Source organism: Bombina bombina, chromosome 2 (assembly GCF_027579735.1).
Source record: "Bombina bombina isolate aBomBom1 chromosome 2, aBomBom1.pri, whole genome shotgun sequence".
NCBI lineage: Eukaryota > Metazoa > Chordata > Amphibia > Anura > Bombinatoridae > Bombina > Bombina bombina.
Window position 1 is genome coordinate 468,940,172 of NC_069500.1, and position 22,128 is coordinate 468,962,299.

Sequence of the window (22,128 nt, forward strand, 5' to 3'; positions counted from 1 at the left end):
TTTTGAATATATATTTAAAAAAAATATTTTTACTGTCTAGAAATGTTAGGAATAAATCTGTTTGTTTGTCATGTTGCCCCCTGATGGCCAAAATCCGGTGTTGCGATGCAAGAATTACAGCCAAAAGACAATTGGTTGTTAACAAAGATGCATCTCCCTGGTAACATACATTTCCAAAATGAACAAATCACAAAGCAGATCCGTAGGGCCTCCCATTTTTCTCACCTATGATTAAGCAATATAAGCTGGAATGCAGGATGAGACTGGGGCTGCTGCTGATTTTGCTAAACTGACTGAAAACTGTTGCGTGAGACACAGTCAAACTATAAGCAAAGTGGGCCATACTTTTTCTTATCAATTGAAATTACACTTATCTTTATATGAGGTGGGACAAACAAGTTTTGAAGCTGAATTATCGATTTGGTCATTTTTGGTGATGTATGGTTGTTCTAATTTTTAATATTTTAAACATAGGTAAACATTTAAAACAAACTTTCGTTGTTGCTATAAGTAATAGATTAAAGATAGCAGTTTGTATTTTAGCTTATATTCATAGCCTGTGTATTTTTAACTAATCCTAAATTGTACTGTTGAATGTTAGTAGCCTATATCTTAGTCTCATTGTGATATTTTAAATGCAACTCTGATTTGGGAGGCTATTGTGAATAAGGCAACTTTTATGAACTTTGCATAGCATAGCAATAGTTTTAAACGTGTATAGTATTGATTCATATTCTTGTTCCTACAAATATATTTCAATGTGTTTATAGATATTAACTAATAAAAAAAGAATTCAGGAATTTATATTAATTTTATGGTCTTAGTATATGCATATTTGATTGTGGGTTTATTTTAAAGAATAATTATTAAATATATTGTGTTATAACCCGACCATATACTGACAATATATATATATATATATATATATATATATATATATATATATATATATATATATATATATATACAGGTATATTCTATAAAAAAAAATATAATATGCATGCATATCTATTTATTGTTTTATATTATGATTATATATTAAATATCTATCTATCATTGGGATGGCCAAAAGCTTTTGGCTTCTAAATTTATAGGCTGGCTCCTAGATTTTGTACACATTGGTCGAGCTCTGTTATAATGTATACAGCCATTTCAATATTATGTTATCTTATGTTAATAAATATAATAGTTTCAAATAAAATGAATAAAAAATATGCTACTGTGAAATGTACTTCTTGTATTTTCAATCAAGGTTATAAAATTGTTTTTGTCTCATTACCACTCTTAATGATGCCAATATGCTACATGTAGTGTTTTAGCTCCAGATTATAAAATTGTTTTTGTTTGGGGATTACTCTTAATGATGTCAATAAACTGTTTAAAAAGGTATAAATATCTCTTCCCCTGCCTCATAAGGAGGGCGGCAGAAAAGATTATCTAAACTAAAATGCGGTCAAGACATTCTGATATGGTATTGTATTTATTTATAAGCAAGTATGACTAAACTATTGTAACTCTGCTACACTGGATTCATATTTCAAATATTTCATTTAATTTATTTAGTATTTTTGTAACATTATGCTGCATATTTGTACAATACATATTTTAAAATATATCTCTCTCCTTTTTCTATATATTGTACTCAAAATATTTTGATATGAGACCATTTGTACTTATAATAATATAATATTAGAGGTAGGTGCTTGGAATTTAGATTTTAGAATAACCTCTCTAAGGCACCAAACCCTGGAAATGTAGCCACCAATCAGCAAGCGCTACCCAGGTTCTGAACCAAAAATGGTCCGGCTTCTAACCTTACATTTCTGCTTTTTCAAATAAAAAGATACAAAGAAAACAAAACAAATTGATAATAGGAGCAAATTAGAAAGTTGCTTAAAATTGAATGCCCTGTCTGTATCATGAAATAGAAAATCTGGGTTTAGAATCCCTTTAATATAGTAGGTGTGACGAACAACTTGGATCCCGCATCACTGTAGACCAGAAACACCCTAAGGACACTCCGATAAGCATGCCAATCATTTCCTCAAGTCCTTTGTCTACTCGCTTGTCAAACTGATTTTACACATTAGGGTATCTGAATGCTCCCTTTCGCTCCAAGGGCTTGATATTTAAAAGTTTGCAGCTCAGGTGAGATGATCTAAGAAGTCTCGTCAGTAGAGCAAGGCCCTTAAGATAAAATTCGTGTTTCTAATTTTTTTTTATTTATGTTGCTATGTAGTGATTTTCATGAGAAACAGAGACTTCTACATTACAATTCAAGGTCTAAAAAATAAAAAGAAATTGTGTGATTTCTCTCCATGCTGGGAAGATTTGAACATCAGGCTCTAAGACAGTGGTCACCGATGGTGACCTGAGGGGTCCAGCAACAGACTGTGAGAATGCAACCAGGGCAGTCTTTACAAAGACTTAAATCACTGGAGACTCAAGTGATATAACTAAAAGGGAAAGATGAGTCTAAGTTGTGAAATAATGATATAATCTTTATTGAATACCACACTCAAATGTATACAGAACTCATCTGATTATCCCAGTACATATGCATGCCAAAGATCTCTAAAAGAACCAATAACAATTAAACAAATACAACCCCCAACCCAGCTCTCTCTGACAGAGAGCATTTGTTTTATTAATAGGAGATAAGAGTGCAAGAGAGTCTGTTAGTAGGTTAATCTGGCAATAAATGAACCCCATAACAGCTGACTGAGCACACATCTGCAGTAAAGATCTCTCTCATTCGTTAACATAACCCCAGTATACAGAACATTCCACAGAGCATTACTATAATAATAGAAGTCCATCATGTATATGGCTTAACATAGCTGTCAAAGAAGGTGATTTCGATAGAAATTGCAATAAACTATCTTCTTTGTGTCTTTTACGGTGCTCTGGCCTTAAAACCTAGCACTACATTGGGGCAAGTTATCCTTCTTTTGAAAGACGAGAGGTTGTCTGTTTTAAAGGAGGCTTCAAATGTCCAGGTGGTTATCATCTGTTCATCATGGCAAAAGTGATCACCTGCCAGAACCATAGGAATTGGGAATAACATCAGTTGAGTGGGGTATCCCTTATATTGCCCTCCACAATACAGGGAAAAACTTGACAAGTTTTATAAAGCAGCAACCCTCGTTTTTCAAATGACTGCCCTATGTCTGTCCAGCTGCTAGCTTACTGTCATAACAATAACCAATACCTTTTAGAATCGATTCTATTTTAGGGGTTCAGGGGATTTTTAAGAGGCCTTTATTATCCCTCACCTTAGAAATGTATCATGAGACCCCTAATTAAAAATAATGAGGTACTGGGCGGAATTACCTGACAAACATCTACCCTCATTTTGTTGTCTTATTGATGTTAGGGCTTATAGACCCATGCATTTTCTTATTGCACAACATATTGCAGATAACTATTTGTTTAACCACCTTAAATGGATTCAACATGCTCTGAACCAGCACAGCATTGCTGAGCCAATCACAAGTAGCATATGTGCATAGCCACTAATTACCAACTGTGTGCCAAATCTGACTTTAACCCCTTTGCAAATTAAGTGTATGGCCTCTGGACACTTACAGATCTCCTTTGTCTTCTTTGACCTTTGCAACTTATGTTGCAATCAATTCTAAGCCTGAGACATCAACCAAAGAGAAGCATGTGTATGCTGAGGTTTTGTGTCACATACCAAGTGTAACAGTATTGGAAAATGGCACTAATATTTATAATCTGGTGGATCTACTTTTATAAGGTAATAATAGATTTACCTTGTTGAGGATCTGGAACCAGGCTTGCAGGAAATAAGTTGTAGAGGGATGTCAGGAAAAGGCCAAAGTCCTCACCAGATAGACAGAACCCAGGGAGAATCCAGAAAGTAAAATCCAAAGTTCAATACTAGAGTATCCATTAGGAACCAAACCTCACAGCAGTAGGAACAGGTAAAAGGGTAGGCTAAAGTTATGTTTCAAAAGCTAGCAACCAGTTTATCAGTTCAAAATTGAAAGTACAAGCAAGAGTAAGGCTGGGAGCATAAACCAGGATGTATGCAAGGGTCATAACCAGGAGAGCAGATAAGGAGGAAAAATGCCAGGACTTCAATAAGAATAGCCAAGCACAGACTGGCATTAACAGGGGCCTTTTGACACCTTCCCCATAGGTTTTGGCACAAAACAACTGCAGGGTCACTTCCAACATAAAAGTTACAAATAGCACTACCCTTAGTGCGGGTAACACAGCAGTTTTATTAGAAGAGGTCTGCAGATTTGCATGTCCTGTGCACTAAACTTAGCACAACCCTTTGAATCTTCATCCGATATTGAGATGCACTCACAGCTCCCTTGTTAGTACAACCCTGGATCATCATCCTCCTTCCAGACTTTAAATTAGGACCTGCCATGCTAAGGTAAGTACCTGGGGGCCTGACATTTATTATAGAGGAACTACCAGTTTATAGATCATGAGTACAACATACGGTCTAAATAAAAGATTTTTCTCTATGCCACCAAGTATTTCATAATTTGGCCATAAAAAAGCAGCAAGTATAATAATGTTCCATCACAAATGACTCTTGTTTTGGGCTGGGTTTGCTTTATTTCACACACAATAATAAACTAGTATACATTGTCTAAATATTGTAAGATTCTTATGGTACTTTTGGTTTGTACTTTCACAACAAAGATTAGAGAATTTACAGGACTCCATTTATGCTTCAAAAAGGATTCAATATTATGAATCATGCAATCAAGTTAGTTCTTATAGCACATTTATCTCTGATGTATACTGATCTGGAAGTACATAGATGATTTCTGAATAAAAATCCTAAAAATTAGTTATACATCTTCATCTAATACCTCCAGGAAAGGGAAATATAGCAACAATAGGCAAGAAAAAAAAACTATGGAAAAAAATCAGAGGCAAAAAAGACCTTACACTGATACAACAAGTTAAAGTTGCAATTAAACGAGAAAAAAAGGTAAATTCCTGGGTTTAACTGCTAAGTTAATGAAAAAAGCTCATCGTACACTCTCTTTCATCAGAATCACAAGCTATAATCAAAATATAGAACCTACTGTTGCCTTCTTCCAGTTGCGTGCTTAGCATGTTGGGTTAGTAAGTAAAAGAGCACAAGGTTTAAGTTGAGAATTTCCATTAGGCAAGTACCTAAACCTAGGAATCTAAAACATTTATTTAATTTAAAAAAAGCACACATGCCCTTTCAATCCTCAATAAGATATGAGATTTTGCCTATGAGACAACATTTCCTTCATAAATTTCTCCACTGGTCATAGTACAGACATAGAACACACGCGTCAGAAGTAGCTCACATATTACGAGTTGAAAGTAAACGTGTTCACTTGAGCACTATTGAATTTAACACGGTTCAGGATAGCGCAACTTCAGAGCTCTGGTTAACTGTTACACTCAACTAAAATGTGGGGGGAAAGCATTTAAAAGTACAGTTACAATCATAACAACACTATCTGATAAGAAAAATATTTAAAAAATTATTGCATAAAAAAGTTATAAGGGCTCAAAAATATAAGGTCTCAGGTGAGAAAAAAAGGACTGCAAAAGGCTTTAACATAGAGATACATAGATATACATGTCTAAATATGTATGTGTATGTATATATACACATTTTATATGTGTGTTCATATGCATTTATGTGTGTATATATGTATTTGCAGACATATACACATAAATACAGATTTATACATATATATATATATATATATATATATATATATATATATATATATATATATACAGTATATATGTGCATTGAAGCCCTTTGCAGTAAAGTAGCTGAAAACATGTAAAATCATATGTATGCAATGAAACAATGTGTTCTAATATGTATTTACTGTCAATATTTCATATTCCAATGATCTTCATATAGGGGAATATGGTGTAAGTATTTTTAAATAGATATTCATATATATATATATATATATATATATATATATATATATATATATATATATATATATATATATGTTACAGTTAAAGTGCAGAAACAGTTAATGTGCACATTACCTAGCTAATCTGCAGATTAACTGATTTGCTCAGTTAAAGTGCAGAATCTGCACTTTACCTAGGTAATGTGCACATTAACTGCTTCCGTGTAGTTAAAGTTGGAAAAGTTTGTTTCTCTCATGTAAACTGTTTATTGAAAAAGAAGCCGAAGAATGTTCCAATGTCGGCAGAGGGCAGATACACTCCAGAGTGCTCTGTTCTAATCACCTAGGTAATGTGCACATTAACGGCTTCCATGTAGTTAAAGTTGGAAAAGTTTGTTTCTCTCATGTAAACTGTTTATTGAAAAAGAAGCAGAAGAATGTTCCGATTTCGGCTGAGGGCAGATACGCTCCAGAGTGCTCTGTTCTATTCAGAGCCTCGGGCGCCGCAACTGCCTCTGGGAACTTTACCATGGGTCCCAACCCGCACGTCTTGAAATTCTCTGTCTGGGAAATTATCTATCAAATCTATTTATTATAGATTCAATAGATAGATAATTTCCCAGACAAAGAATTTCAAGAAGTGCGGGCTGGGACCCATGGTAAGATTCCCAGAGGCAGTTGCGGCGCCCGAGGCTCTGATTAGAACAGAACAGCGTATCTGCCCTAGGCCGAAATCAGAACATTCTTCGGCTTCTTTTTCAATAAACAGTTTACATGAGAGAAACAAACTTTTCTAAAAAGCTAAAGTGCTTGAAAGTGTATTATTTGTTTTTCAACTGTATTATCACAGATACATTACAGCTACAATGGCAGATATTTCACATTCTCAGTACGATGTTCTTACATTTATTTGTGCTCATTGCATAATTCAACAATGGGTTGCAGGGAAGTCGATTCTGTAACAATTCAGAATGCAGAATGGGAAATATACAATGCTGTGTAGAGGCCAAGATGCTAATAAATGCAAAAACAGAATGAGAGCAGTTGTTATACCCTTGGGAAAACTACTATAAACTTGTTAAGAAGTTGAAGTGTGTCTGGGCAATGAATGATGCATAAAGTGCGCTGCACTGCCCTTTAAGATTTTGTTTATACCTCCATTTTAAGAAGAAAGTGCCCCAGGCTCTCTAAAAAAGTGATATGAACTGATTATCATAGAAAAAACCATGGGACTCCCTTTAGTTTATATATATGTTACCGCTAAAGTGCATTTTTTGCACTTTAACTAGTGCCTAGTAGGTAATGTGCAGATTACCTAGGTAATCTGCAGATTACCTAGGTAATTTGAGAAATGAAACAATTTTTCTGCACTTTAACTGATCACCCTAGTTAATCTGCAGATTAGCTAGGTAATGTGCACATTAACTGATTTCTGCACTTTAACTGTAACATTATATATATATATATATATATATATATATATATATATATATATATATATAATGAAGAATAAGCACTCACTGGTCTTCAGGTAACAAAGTCAACAAAAACTCTTTATTGCGTGCTGTGATGTTTCGGGACCAAGCACATATCTATACCTATATATAATCATAAAAATATATAGGTATAGATATATATTTTACTAAAAACATCATATACTGTATATATATATATATATATATATATATATATATATATATATATATATATATATATATATATATATATATATATATATTTATGAATAAATAGAACATATTCTTCTATGTAAAGAACATTGAAATGTGAAATATTAATATTTCATGCCTGTTAGCACATTTAACTAAATGCTCGTTTGGGGGGTTTTGATTTTTTTTACCCACTTTTTACATTCTATTGAAGTCTATGGGGGGGAATACGTTAACAAGATCACGATATTGTAACTTCGGCTCTTTGTGCGTGTCGGGTCAGTGCACAAGCAAAAAATGTTTACTTTCAACTTTCAATACGCGCACTACCTAATGCACGCAAAGAGTCGAAGTCGAGCACTCCACTTCTAGCCCATATTGTGGTTGTTGCTGGATTATTCCTGTCTGTTTTTTATCAGACATAGTAAGACAATAAAAATAAAGATGTACCATATTGCAAACATGGTAATCACAGATATTGATTCTGTATAATCATCACCATTCATAGCAAAAGATATTCTTACTTTTGAAAAGCATGCTGAGAACTTTACCTTGTGAGCCTATACAAAATTGGGTTGTGAATTAAAAAAAACTGAATTAATAACGTTACATTATTGATTCAGCTTGATTATTGTTTTACAATTTTAAGTTAACCATGCCTTTCTTTTTTAATTTATAAGACAGTTAAAAGCAACCAGTTTGACTAAAAGTGTTACATGTGTAGGTCACACGCACTTCACTTAAAACCATTTTACAAGATAACTATATAAGAATCAATATATAAATAGGAACAAAGTAGGAATTGCATGCTTTCAAATGTCAAAGGAATTTTCAACAGATACAAAATCGAATAAGCAGGCTACACAGGAGAAAGGAATGACGTAGATCAGGGGTGCTCATACTTTACTAAGACAGTCTACTTTTTTGTGAAGTTTGTCAATGTGATCTAATAATGCACATGTTAAATATAAGAAAATCTAATCTAGCATGCAAACAAATGATCTTCATTTAACGCACAACTAAAGGCCAGATCATATGAAACTCTCTGGTCTAGCAAGATTCTATAGTCTTATTATTAGTACTGTAAGGGCCCTCAAAGAATGTTTGAAAGGCAAATTTTAGATTCAAAGCTTTTTATCTTGCTAAACAGAGTTCTTAATGTGAAGGAGAGACACATACATTGCAATTTAATACTCAAAAAAGCACCCCATCCCTCAATAAAAATGTTTAGAGATTTCTCTCAATGCAAGCAAATTTTTAATCATCAGACCCTAATATTCTTGTGCTACATAACCATTCATTAAAGGGATGTAAAAGTGCAAAATAAAAATGCACTTAGGGCCAGATTACAAGTGGAGAGCTAAATTATCGTGCACCCACAAATAGGCAAATTTGCTCGTTTGCGGGCACATGATAATTAACTAGCCATTACAAGTGTATTGTATTTTTAATAAAAAACAACTGCACTAGGCAGTTTTTGGGGTTTAAAGTTGGTGGGAGTGGGGTGTTAGCAAAAAAAAATGGCACTTAAAAGTGTCTTTACACTGTAAATACATATATATTTATATATTAATATGTGTATATACACATATATGTATATGTATATAGTCATATACATATATATTTAAAAATATGCTGCCATTGCTGCGTTACTTACCCCTTCGCTGCTCAATGTTCTGGTGTCGAGTATGATGGCATCAGAACGAGGCTCCCTTTGGAGCCTATGGAAGCGCACCCTCATAAGCTGGTATTACAAAGTGGAGTGCAAATATCGCTTTAGCGAAAGCAATATATTGCAGTACACTTATAATCTGGCCCTAAATATATTAGAGCATTTTAGTATTGCACCTTTACTTGCATAAAACTATGGGGTCGATCACAATCCTTTACAGAACTTATAAAATGATTTATCTACAAAAATCCCCATAGACTTTACTGGTGGTGGTTTTCTGTTGAAAATCATTAGATACGTTTTTCTAGAGAATTGTGATTGAGCCCAATGTATTTAACCTATAAAGTCAGCTCCAGAGCAGCAATGCACTACTGGGGAATAGTTGAACATTTTATTACTATTTTATTATTATACTTAATTTATAGAGCGCCAACTAATACTGCAGCGCTGTCCATGGGTACAAAAGATAAAAGTACAACGATGATACAATACAGGACAAAATGTATCAAACAAATACAGGAGGAATTGAGGGCCCTATTCCTGTGGGAATTTACAATCTAGAAGGGTAGGAAGCTGAGAAACAGCAGGTGGTGATTGAAAGGGAGGGAATTATGTTAGTACAGAGTTAGATGAAGGAAATTATAAGGTAGGTGGAACTCACTTGTTACTGACATGAAACAACTTATCTGATCGGTGGAACCTCATTATTTATCATTAGAGGTGGTAGGTTTCCATGAACAAAATGTCTTTAAGAAGTGTTACAAAGAGGACAGATCAGGGGAAAGTCAGACAGCGCAGGGAAGTGCGTTCCAGAGGGTAGGTGCCGCAGGAGAGAAGTCATGCATTCTAGCATGGGAGGAGGTAATGGTAGAAGGAGCAGGTCATTGTTGGACCTTAGTGGGCGGGCTGGAGTATATTTGTTAATTAGTGAGGACAGGTAGTGGGGAGCAGCATTAGTAAGGGCTTTGTAGGTCACGGTGAGAATTTTGAACTTCATTCTGCTGTGATTGTGGAGCCAGTGAAGGGACTCACAGAGAAGGGCAGCAGATACAGAGCAGCGGGAAAGGTGGATAAGCTTGGCAGAGGCATTTAGGATGGATTGAAAGGGAAGATATATGGTGAGACAATCATAAGAGGCATATGTGTATACCCACCAATCACCAGCCAGCTTCCAGTAGTGCACTATGCCAAAGCCTATGAATGTATGCTTTTCAACAAAGGCTAACAAAAGAATGAAAGTACATCTGATAAAAGAAGTTGAGGAACTTAAATCTGAAAAGTCCCTTAAAATAGCATGTTTTATCTGAATCATGGTTTAATTTTGAATGTTTCCCTTCCCAAGGTCACTTTAGCAGTACCAAATATTACTGTGCAAAACACATTATTTAAATGTATTTTAACTTGAACTAAAACTGTCACTACTGGAATAGAAGTAAATTGGAAATCCCACAATCTAGTATTACTATTGGTCGGCACACAGAGATCTAATGGTAATGTAGAGTTATGACTGATACAAGGCAAAAAGCATGTGAGATGTACAACCTCTGAGCTAAGATGTGATTATAAGTACTTGAAAAAAAGGAAACGTCTGAAGAAGCTTGAGAAAGAAAAACCAAATGATAGGACTAATTGCAGGAGTATTGGTTTAGAAAGGGAACAGTCCTCACCTTTCATATAAACTGGGGGTCAATTTTCAATTCGCCCCAATGTCCTACCTGCCCTGTGATATGTAAACTATTAGAGACTGAGATAATAACTGGAAATTGTGTAATCTCAGTGAATGTAAAGGTATACAGTGAGAAAGGAAGAAACTACTATTGTGAGTCTTGGACAGGTCAAATTCAGCTGTACTGGACATGTAAGGACAGTCTAGGAAACTGAAGTGCTTGCCTACTTAATGCAAATTTCAAAAAGTCTCTGTAGAAATAGGAGTACAGTTTCTCCTTATTAGTCATTATGTAGGATAGCGGAGTTTCCACAGAGCCCTCTCCACTGACTAATACCTTCATTGAACTACTGAAGGTAAATATTTAAAACTCATGGATAATGGTGTGTGTGTGTGTGTTTATAAGGCTTAACAAATACAAGTACACCATATTAATTCTGGGTACCAATTGAGTGCCCCCTCCAGTGTGAAATATTTAAGACTGCTGAAGAGCTACTAAGCAGACACATGGGTGTCACTGATGGGGATAACAGTCTGGTGGGTCTAAGACACTGAATACAAGCATACTTTATGCCCATCTTGTATGCATATGTACTGCTTCACTTTAAGCTACATTTAAGTGTGGCATCCTTTCTAAGCAGGCAATGCATGGTGTTTAAACCCTAATGCCCTAGTCACATGTAGCATATGAATGTAGGATGCTAAAACAGTAATGTATTTTACTGGAAGCATTTTTGCTAATAGAAGTATGTTTAAAAAATGCTTCTATTTAAAATTGAAGTTCATCAATCCACATTTCACTTTTGACCATTCTATCCCTTTAAGTGATTAATACCTTCATAAATATAAAAGCAAATTCAAAACATAACCCAATTAAAGCATAGTATAATGTTCCAACAATTGTAAAGAAACTGTAAAGTCTGTACATATAGTTTCCTTGGTTAATAAAGTTTCAGAATATTTCATAATTTTTCTATCATGCATTGCTTTGTTCTTTAAATCAGGTGCAGTTTGATCAAACTTGGAAGAGTATTATATGTGAACATTTGACAATAACGATATATTTTTTTTTAACTATAAAAATTAGGTTTACAACTTGGTAGCATAATCAATAATACAGATGAAACAATAATATGGGTCAGTGCTATTGGAATCTGGTGACACTTAAAAAATGATTATAATAATAATGATACAAATTGATTGACAGTATGTGGAGAATAAAATAACAAACTGTTTAGACTGCAGAAATGTATTCAGTAAATAAGGAAAATGTTCTAGAAAGGTGACAAACTATACACCATGAGGTAATTTATTCAGACATCCCAGGTCTCCCTGAAGTTCAGGGAGTCTCCCTGATTGTAATAGCGGCTCCCTGATGCCAGCAAATAGAATGCAATCTCCCTGAAACTCCAAGTACCATGATCAAATGTGGCCCAAATCCGGAAAAGTGTTTCTTTAAGGAATGCCTTTAGTTGCTGGGACGTTATAGAACCCTCAAAGCATGCATCAGTAACCAAAAAGCCCCCACTGATTCTAATAAAATAAAACACAAATACTTCCTTATTTACTGCACGTAATTAAACTTTGTATTCTAAAATATTTAAGCATTCAACAAGCGTACAATCACTGACAAATAGGTTTGTTGTATGTGGTTGTGCAATAAAGCTACTGTTTTTTTTTTTATGTGACTTTATTGGGAAGCTACTTTAATGATAAGCCTCTATCTTATTTAGGGTTTCAAGGTGTCCAATATATAACTGGGGGGGGTGGGGGGGTGGGGGGGGTGGCAGCACAGTAGCGGGTGAACCCACCTCCCTGAAATGAGTTTTTACAGGTTGGGATGTCTGTTTATTTCTAGTTTATTAGCTGACTGGGAATATCCTTCCTGTTTCATATTGAATATTTTCATATTTTTATCATTACTTCTGTATTGTTATTTTATATTATTTTATTTAGAAAAATGTAACTGGTTTAGATGAACTTTAGATATTAAGTATACATCTTTCAATAATAACGTGAAACGTATTACGTGCAGTTTAATCCACAAATAGATAAAAGAGACAGTGAGCAATCTGTTGGAACACTTGCAGACACATACACCTGCTAACTGCTGTTAAATGTGTAAAGAAAAATTGTGTCCTTCCAATTTAAGGACAGTTGTCAAGGCAACAAAATTGTCTTTTCAAATTCAGTTTTAATAAAAGAATACTAAAGGAAACAATATATATTTCACACACCAAATAAAATTGCTTGCAAAAAATATATAATACTGAATAGAAAAGTTATACTAAAAAAAAAAAAAATCTTTAAAGGGACAGTAGAGTTAAAAATAAACATTCATGCAGAGCATGCAATTTAAAAAAAATACAATTAGCTTTAGCATTCTTTAGCAGCAATGTCCCAACAATGTATAACATTGCTGCAAGCACTGTTGCCAAAGGGGTCAGCAACCTTGGCACTCAAGTTTTTTCAGAACTACATTTCCCATGATACTCAGCCAGCCTAAAGTGTGTCTGAGCATCATGGGAAATGTAGTTCCAAAACATCTGGGGTGCCAAGGTTGCTGACCCCTACCATAGAGTGCTAAACACACACACTACTGAGCTCCTATGAGCCTACCAACGTTTACTCTTTAACAATATGACACCAATAAAATGAAGCAAATGTAATAACAGAAGTGAATTTGAATTTTATTTTTAAACTGTCTGTCTGAAGGTTTAACTTTTACTTTATTGTCACTTTAAGTATGACAAAAGGAAAATCAATACTAACTGATACATCTAAATGCAACAATAAATTAAAGTGATGGTCAACTTTCCCCTTTGCCTAAAAAGATTCGGAAAGCTAGTGATATTTTAGATGGAGTTATATTCATCAGTTGTTAGGATGATACACTGTAACATACTATTAGATGAAGCACTGAAATTCAAATACTCCAGCCTGTCACTTCAAAACTAATTTTTTTTTAGCTCACAGTTTGAAATATTCTCCAATCCCCACTCTAGCTACAACAAAAGTGCCATATGACTAGAGTGCTGATTGGAGAACAGTGGTCTAACTTCACTAGTTTCCCTCCAGTATTAAATATTGGTATCTTTCCACTTTGTTCTTAGCTCATTAACTTTGCGATATTGTTTTTAAAACACGAGTCTAAAAAAGATGAATAGTCAATAAACTGCAAATCTGTGATCTTCAATAGGCACATCTGATGCTGGATGAACCAGACATGCTGTGTTTTTGTTTCAGCAAATGGTATGTCATTAGCCATGTTGACAGCTCAGCTGTACACATACAGCAACCATCATTCAAACCTTGAATAGCACATCAGTCTTAATAATAATGTACATCAGTATCATTTATTATGCAAGACAAGCAGTGTATCTGTGGTGTACAGGAAAAAGGAGAAGCCATGTAAGCGGCTACCCTCCCTTACGCTTGTACATATGATGTTGTGATTGGTACAGAACAAACCACTACATCCATGATACAGTCATGAGGCAAAGCAATGGCTATAAGTGATATTTGCAGCAACAGATGCACTAATATTAATAAAAACCTTTATAAACAACAGAAAGTACACCAAAAATGTATGAGCTTTACTGTGATAAATATATAACAGAATAATTTCTTAGCTATATTATCTGAGGGAAGTGATAGAGAGACATAGAATTTAGAAATGAGACAGAGTGGAGATGCTATTTTGTATATGTCACTGAAATCAGTCTGTTTTATCATTGCAGACACTTTCTCTAGACACATATGTGAATGTCTATATATATTGATTATGCCAATAAAAAGATTAAGAATGGAAGGCTAATTGGTAGACCTAGAGAGTGGCATGTCCAATGTATTTATGTCAGTCTAAATAATTAGTTTTACAAAAATATATGCTTAAACTTTATTCTTGATGAGGACTTGTTTTCCATATTCTCCATATGAAATAAACACATTTTTACAAGACATAAATCACATAAGTGTGCATTTTGAAGGCAACCAAAAGGAAAAAAAAAAACCTCAGTCTGGGAAGATTACTTATATAACTAAAAAAAGAAGACCCTTATGTTTACAACCTGCAGGGCAGACCATATAAAAAATAAAGCAAATATAACATAGAATAGAAAGCAAAGGATACAAGTATGCAATTATTTATAAAGAGATAAATATAAATATGACTATAATATATGGTTGCATAACATGATCATATTTTGAAATATAATATGAAATACAGTAATCATTTAGGTACATTTCACTGTCACTAGTGTAACATATAGACAGAGAAGAACTGTAAATAATTTACTGCCACAGTCAACCTACAGGAACAGAGAGCTGGCTATCACTGGGACTCTGCCATACTTACACGTGACCAGAGGAGGCGGCACAGGTGCAGCCTATGCCCATTCCACACTCCTAACATTTATAACATAGCTACATAAGTTGCAAAAAAATAATCAGGTATATTTAGATTTTCAGTCAATTGGTATTGCTATACAATATTAACAACAAGACTGAAGGTTTATACTGATATTATACTTACACAAGTATTCTTATAACCAATATATTTTAATATCGTGCATTTACAACGTTGATTAAGATGCATTAAGCCAGAAGTGGCCGTTATTTGCCTTATTACTGTGCATGCTGTATACGTCCAACACCCATGGGGACAGCGGTGTGTCACTGTCAATGTGCCAGGAGCTACCAGCTTTGCAAATGAAACACACCCTCCAACCCTAGCACAACCTAAACAGCTAGATAATAGATTGTGTTGTATATAGAGGTGCAATCTATACTGTGTGTTTGACAGGCAGTAGCCTAGAGATGCAGGTCACTTACCTCCTTCTTGACTGTCTTTAGCAGCCTTTGCCGGTTTTCTGCCTCTACAAGATAAATAAAAGGTTTATTGCATTCTGTACAAGACGTTGCATTCACATCAGACCGGGGCTGAGAGCTGTATTTCTCTATCATTCTCACCTGCTGTCCCCGTTGCCATGTTTGCAGCTTCACAGCTCCTGTCCTCTGCAGACTCCGCTCTGTAACAGCTGCCGAGGCGCGTGCACAGACCCTAATCGTGATGTCAGAACACGGGCAAGGCCGCTAGAAGGCGCGCGCGCGCGTTGATAAATGAGTTCCTGTGTCCCCAGCATATCTAATAGCCTTTACTTTCGTGAACAAGCTCTGTGCTGTGTTGCTCGCCCGTGCCTCTGTTTCAGCCTCTCTCCCCTTTTTCAATTTTATTTAAGATGGACCTTAGAAAGACAGGTGCAATTCTCACAAGTAAGGGAATTGCACAACATGACTATTTGTTTTAAATTGACCAGTTTAACTCAAAATACATCCAGAATACCAATACCACTGAATAATTTCACAGTTTATACACCAGAAGGGAAATACGTAAGGAGAATACACAAAGACCACATTGCCAGCACGTGAAACCCATTAGAAGAAATAGAATTGACAAACATCTGTTCCTTCTTACTTTTTAAACATTGTTGTCCCCTGCACTCATTAAAACATATTGTACAGAAATTTCCCTCTGTGGATAAAAAATGGGCCACTCTTGGATCAACACTATATATAAACAAGGCTTAGGGAAATACTAGGGGAAAAATATGGAAAAGGCCTACTTTGTAATCTAAAATAACATCTCAATGGCACCATCTACAGTGGTTAAAGAGTAATAAACCAAACAAAAACAATATGCCAGCCAAAATTGGAATCCACATGGACACATTTCAGTTTTGAATAGAAACATTTTTTGTAACATACAGGTATTAGCAAAAATGCTTCTAATAAATGCTCTTTCAAAAGTGTACTTAAAGTGATAGCTAGGATTCACTATCACTTTAAAAGGATATTCCAGTCAAAATTGGAATCCATATGGATGCATTTTAGTTATGAAAAAAAACATTTTTGTAATATACATGTACTATCAAAAATGTTTCTAATACAAACTATAGCTGTTTCAAACGTGTATTTAAGTATGCACCGTGCACCAGCATTTTAAACACAGCACTTTCTCAGAGAGCCTAAGGTGCTTGTACCATCTGGTAATTACTCAATTTGTTATTAACTGACATGATACAAATCCCACTGGCTCTCTGAGCAGCTGTAGTATTTAAAATGCTGGTGCACTGAGAATATCTTGCTATGCTTCACATGCAATGTTGAGAAAAATGCAAACACTAAAAACAGTGATAACTTTTGCTAGAAGCATTTTTGCCAATACAGGTATACTGCAATTATGTTTCTATTCAAAGATGTAATTAATCTATGTGAATTTAAATTTTGAATGGAATGGCCCTTTTTAACGTACTATGTGATTGACATCATTATAGCTGCCTATACCATAGGTAGTACAAGTGGAGAGCAAAAATGCAAGCGGTAAAGTGTGCAAACATTAATAAAGCACAATACCTACCACTTCCATTTATTTGCTCATATTACAATAGTTGGTTAATTTTTTTGCACCCATTGATAATTATTGTACGTGCTATTCATTGGGCTAGCACAAAGGCACACAAAAAACTACATAACCATTTCCCTGACCTCTGCCCAATCACACTTTTAACGCCTAAAACACCACAATCCCAACACAAAATATCCCCTACACTATTAGCCCCATAACCCCCACAACTCCAAAACAAAAACACCCCTACACTATTATCCTTTAAGCTACCACAGCCCAAGCACAAAAATATATTCTTTCCCTAAAGGAAGACCTTTGATTTTCTTCAATTGGACTCTTGGAGAAATAAAATTCCAAAAATGAAGACACATACTTCATTGAGTGCAGGTCAGCTACATACCAGTTGGTCTATGACAAGAGCCACCTTGTGGGGACATGTTGGAGAAGTTCCCTGTATCCTGTGTAGGAGAGGCGAGCTGAAGACATTTTTATTTCACCTGAGTATCTGGCTGAAGAGCTAAACTCATTATATATTTTGATTACAACATACTGAACATCATAGGCACGGGCTCTGCTATTTAGCAAACTTATTGTATGACATGACAGGTACAACTAGCCTTGATATCACGTACATTGGCATCTTTTAACTTCTGATACACAGTTAGGTTCCCCAGAGTTGACAAAAGCATTATCAATGCATTAGCTTCAAATCTGCTCTTGTTCAAGGTCATTCGTTCTCAAGAATAGCATAACCAAAGGTGTAATGTTTCATTTGTTTGAAGCAACACATGAGACTGAAAAATATGTGACATTAATGAGTTATTTCACTACACATAGTTGACAGGAAGGCACTAAAAGTCTGCAGCTTGTAATGCTGTAAGGGAAATTAAATCTACTTCACTGATCACTCCATAACCTAAATTGGAGTAGCTGCAACATTATGATATAGACTTCTGTAGCATTGTACAACCTTAGCACATTCATTTCTTTGTGGTAAACTTATGCTTATTTTACTTTATATTTCACAAAGTAACTTTACACTCTACTGACAAGGGTAAGCACCAGGATTCTGTTGCTTTTGGCTAATGTTAGCTAAAGGGGCAGTCTAGTCAAAATTAAACTTTCATGATTCAGATAGGGCATGCAATTTTAAACAACTTTCCAATTTACTGTTATCAAATTTGCTTTGCTCTCTTAGTATTCCTTGTTGAAGGCTAAACTAGGTAGGCTTATATGCTAACTTCTAAGCCGTAGCAGTTAAATGCTGCCTCTTATCTCAGTGCTAGTTAATGTGTATCATATAGATACCATTGTGCTTACTCCAGTGGAGTCAGCACTGTATGGCTAAAATGGAAGTCTTTGCTTATTGGCTATTCAACTGTGTTACCTGAGATTTAACAGCTGCTTGTAACACTTGTTCTCCCAGCTCTGATGAACCGCTTGTGAAGCGGGAAACGCGTCAGCGGGGTTTGTTTGCTGTGCCTGTCATTATGTGTACGCTTTGGATATGAAATAAATAACTATTTTACTTGCAAATCTCTCCCGGTCATCATTTATACCACTGTTGCGATCCCTGTTTCTAAAATGGAAGTCTGTCAGAAGAGCTGAAATAAATGAGCTGTCTGCAGAGGCTTACATACAAGGTAATCACAGAAGTAAAACGTGTATTAATATACCCGTGCTCGTTATGCAAAAATGGGGAATGGGTACAAGGGGATTATCTATCTTTTTAAACAATATACATTTTCAAGTAGGCTATCCCTTAAATTGCATCCTCCTCTGTATCTGGTACAAAGAATCATATTAACCGTTTACTGTACCAATAAATCACTCAATGGACCTTGAATTTTTAAAGCATTAAACTTTACTTGCCAACCCACCAAACATTTACAATGCCACTCACCTTTTACTCTTGCACTTAAACATCAACACTTTTAAATTTATGACCAGTTTCTTCTCTCAAAAGGAAAATTGTATCTGTGTGCACCTAACCCAGTGAAGTTCCATCACTTTCTGTTAGGAGGGTATCCAAGCTTAACTTAGGGTCTATAAATATTATGACATTGTTTTTATTGATGAATGAATATTCAAAACTCAAATATTCAGTACAAATATATATTTTCTAAATCCATCTCTATGTTACTCTTAAGACAACTGAAGAAAACATAAATGAAGTTTCAGTTTATTCTCCAATTTACTTCTATTGTCAAATTTGCTTCAGTTTCTTGGTATCCTTTTGTTGAAGGAGCAGCAATGCACTACTGGAAGCTATATTAACACATCAGGTGAGTCAATGACAAAAGCCACATATGTGCATTCACCAATTAGCAGCTAGCTCCCAGTAGTGCATTGCTGCTCCTGAACCTGTCTAGATATGCTTTTCAACAAATTATACCAAGAGAATGAAGCAAATTAGATAATCAAAGTAAATTGGAAAGTTGTATTGTATAGTCTGTATGAATCATGAAAGAAAAAGTCTGGGTTTCATGTCTTTTTAAAGTGAATGTAAATTTTGATGCTAAAGTGCCCAGTTTTTAAAAATTAGATTAAAAACATGCGCACTTTAATTCATCAAAATTTACATTTTACTTGTGAAGAAATACATAACTTTTAAACTTGACAGCAGCTCCAGCTTCCTCTGGTCGTCGCAAGCCATTTCTGATGTCAGAAATGATGGATAGGTCATCCTCCAATCACGGCTTCCCCCCGGGGGAATCAGTGTCTGATTCAATGCTGTTATTGGAGGAAGCCGGATTCATCATTTTAGACCCAGGAAGAGGCTTTGCGACGGGTGGAGGAAGCTGGATCTGCTGTCAAGAGTAAAAGGTAAGTATTTTTTCACAGCACGAGTGAAATGTAAATTTTGATGAATTAAAGTGCCCCTGTTTTTAATCGAATTTTTAAAAACCGGGCACTTAAGAATCAAAATTTGCATTCACTTTAAACAGAGAAGATAAATAATATGTAATTTTGCTATTTAGAAAGAATTGTGATGTCTTGATGCCGAATAAAAATATGTTTGTATTCCAAGCTGATGATCATAATATCACAAAGGCTGTACTGCATTCCTTTTATTTTATTTTAATATTTTTTTAAATCCATTATAAATTAATAATAAGACGCACAAAGCTGGAAAATGAAAGGATCTATTTACCCATTAACATACGCTATGGTCAAGATTTATTAATTTGTGAGTGGACAGGATTCACATGTTATGAACCTGTCTGCATCTTATCACAAATTGGGGTGAAAATGTGTTCCCCATATTTATCATTGCACGAGGGAACACTTGTGCAATACAGCCCCCTATCCTCATGCAACCAATTGTGTGGAAGTAGGGCTTGTCAATCACCCTGGTCAAATGAATCCGGGGTGAGTTTCATCCGTCAACCTCAGTTTGGCAGTGAAGGTTTATGAAGCAGCGGTTAAAACTGTTAGTTCATAAATATCAGCTGCAGGCTCAAATGAGCAAGCCTGCAACCAATCAGGACGTTCACCTCGTAATAAATATTGCCCTACATATCTTCATTTGGTATAATTTGCGACATCATCAATGTGGCTCATTCACTAGAAGTACATAAACGCTGAAGAGGAGGAGAAGGAACCTGAGGAAAATATAAGTCACAGACATAAGGAATTGGAGGAGTAGAGCCCTGAGGCAGCCTAAGAAACTAGAAGATTAGATATGGAGGGTGTCAATTAGAATGGCATTATAACCAAGGAAACAAGATGGGAGTAATAGAAAGGGAAAGTTAATAACAGCTTTAGGGTACATGAATGGGGTAATTAGATGCACCTAAAAAGCTTAGTAATTTTGTCAATTATTGGGTCTATTCGATGGGAGGCCTACCAATCACATTTTGGGTTAAATGCAGTGTATGGCATCTGGAATTTGGGAGCTGAATAGAGATTGGATATGTTGAAGGTACTATGGGGATGAGTGTTTTCACACTATGTTTTACTGTAATTTCATGGGATTGGACCGTACTTTAATAAGATTTAGAAATAAACTTCTGTCAATTTAGGAGGAAAGAAGTGGCTGTGCCTGCATATGTCAGATGCACACTACCTTACTAGTCCCATGACAAACAACCAGATTGGCTACTTAAAGTCTCTCTACAATGGGATGTAGTTACTGGGGAAATATTAAGGTAAAATATCTTCCTTTTTTACACAAAGATATTTGTGTGATATTTTTTACTTAGCTTTTTACAAATATGCTGCATCAATTTCAAGTTATTTAGCATTTGTGTAACGTCCATTTAAACTAGTGTAACCTCTTGGGAGATACCAAAGAACATATATAAAATATTTTCATATATTAATCATAAAATATGCATATACATTCTATATTTATCTAATTCTTATTTCCCTTCTTCTCTTAATTATTATTGCATTTAACCCCTAATAATTAGGCACTTTTGTTTCATTGTAATACTTATATCAAGAGGACTTTTAACAGGGAAATAAAAATGTATGCATAAGGTTAAAGAATTATCTGAAGATATCCAATTGTGATCCTCTCAAAAGGCACAGAAACACCAATATTTGTTTACTAGAGTAGTTACGTTACATATTTAAATTGACTGAATATTGTTAATTTGCTTGTGTTTAAACATATGAATCCTCACAGAATTCACCACCCTGGTTTTGGAAGCCTTGGGTGCTACATCTACAAACCATCCCCCCTTCAATCAACTCACATCATTTTTTTCCAATGTATTATAAAAAGCTGCATACATTGCATGAAAGAGATAACTAGGTTTTAGACTCAAGCATGAATGTTCACTTAATCCACCTTAAATGAA

The 22,128-nt window shown here is 35.0% G+C and overlaps 1 protein-coding gene across 1 annotated transcript in view; it reads right to left on the bottom strand.

Moving 5' to 3' along the window:
• LOC128647017 (small G protein signaling modulator 1-like) overlaps positions 1-16,061 on the bottom strand; it is a 692,799-nt gene extending 676,738 nt beyond the window's left edge. The window contains 2 exon segments of the mRNA XM_053699830.1: positions 15,748-15,791; positions 15,886-16,061. Coding sequence (XP_053555805.1) covers positions 15,748-15,791; positions 15,886-15,904 — 63 coding nt within the window. The 5' untranslated portion in view covers positions 15,905-16,061.
• Positions 16,062-22,128: the final 6,067 nt, after the last annotated feature.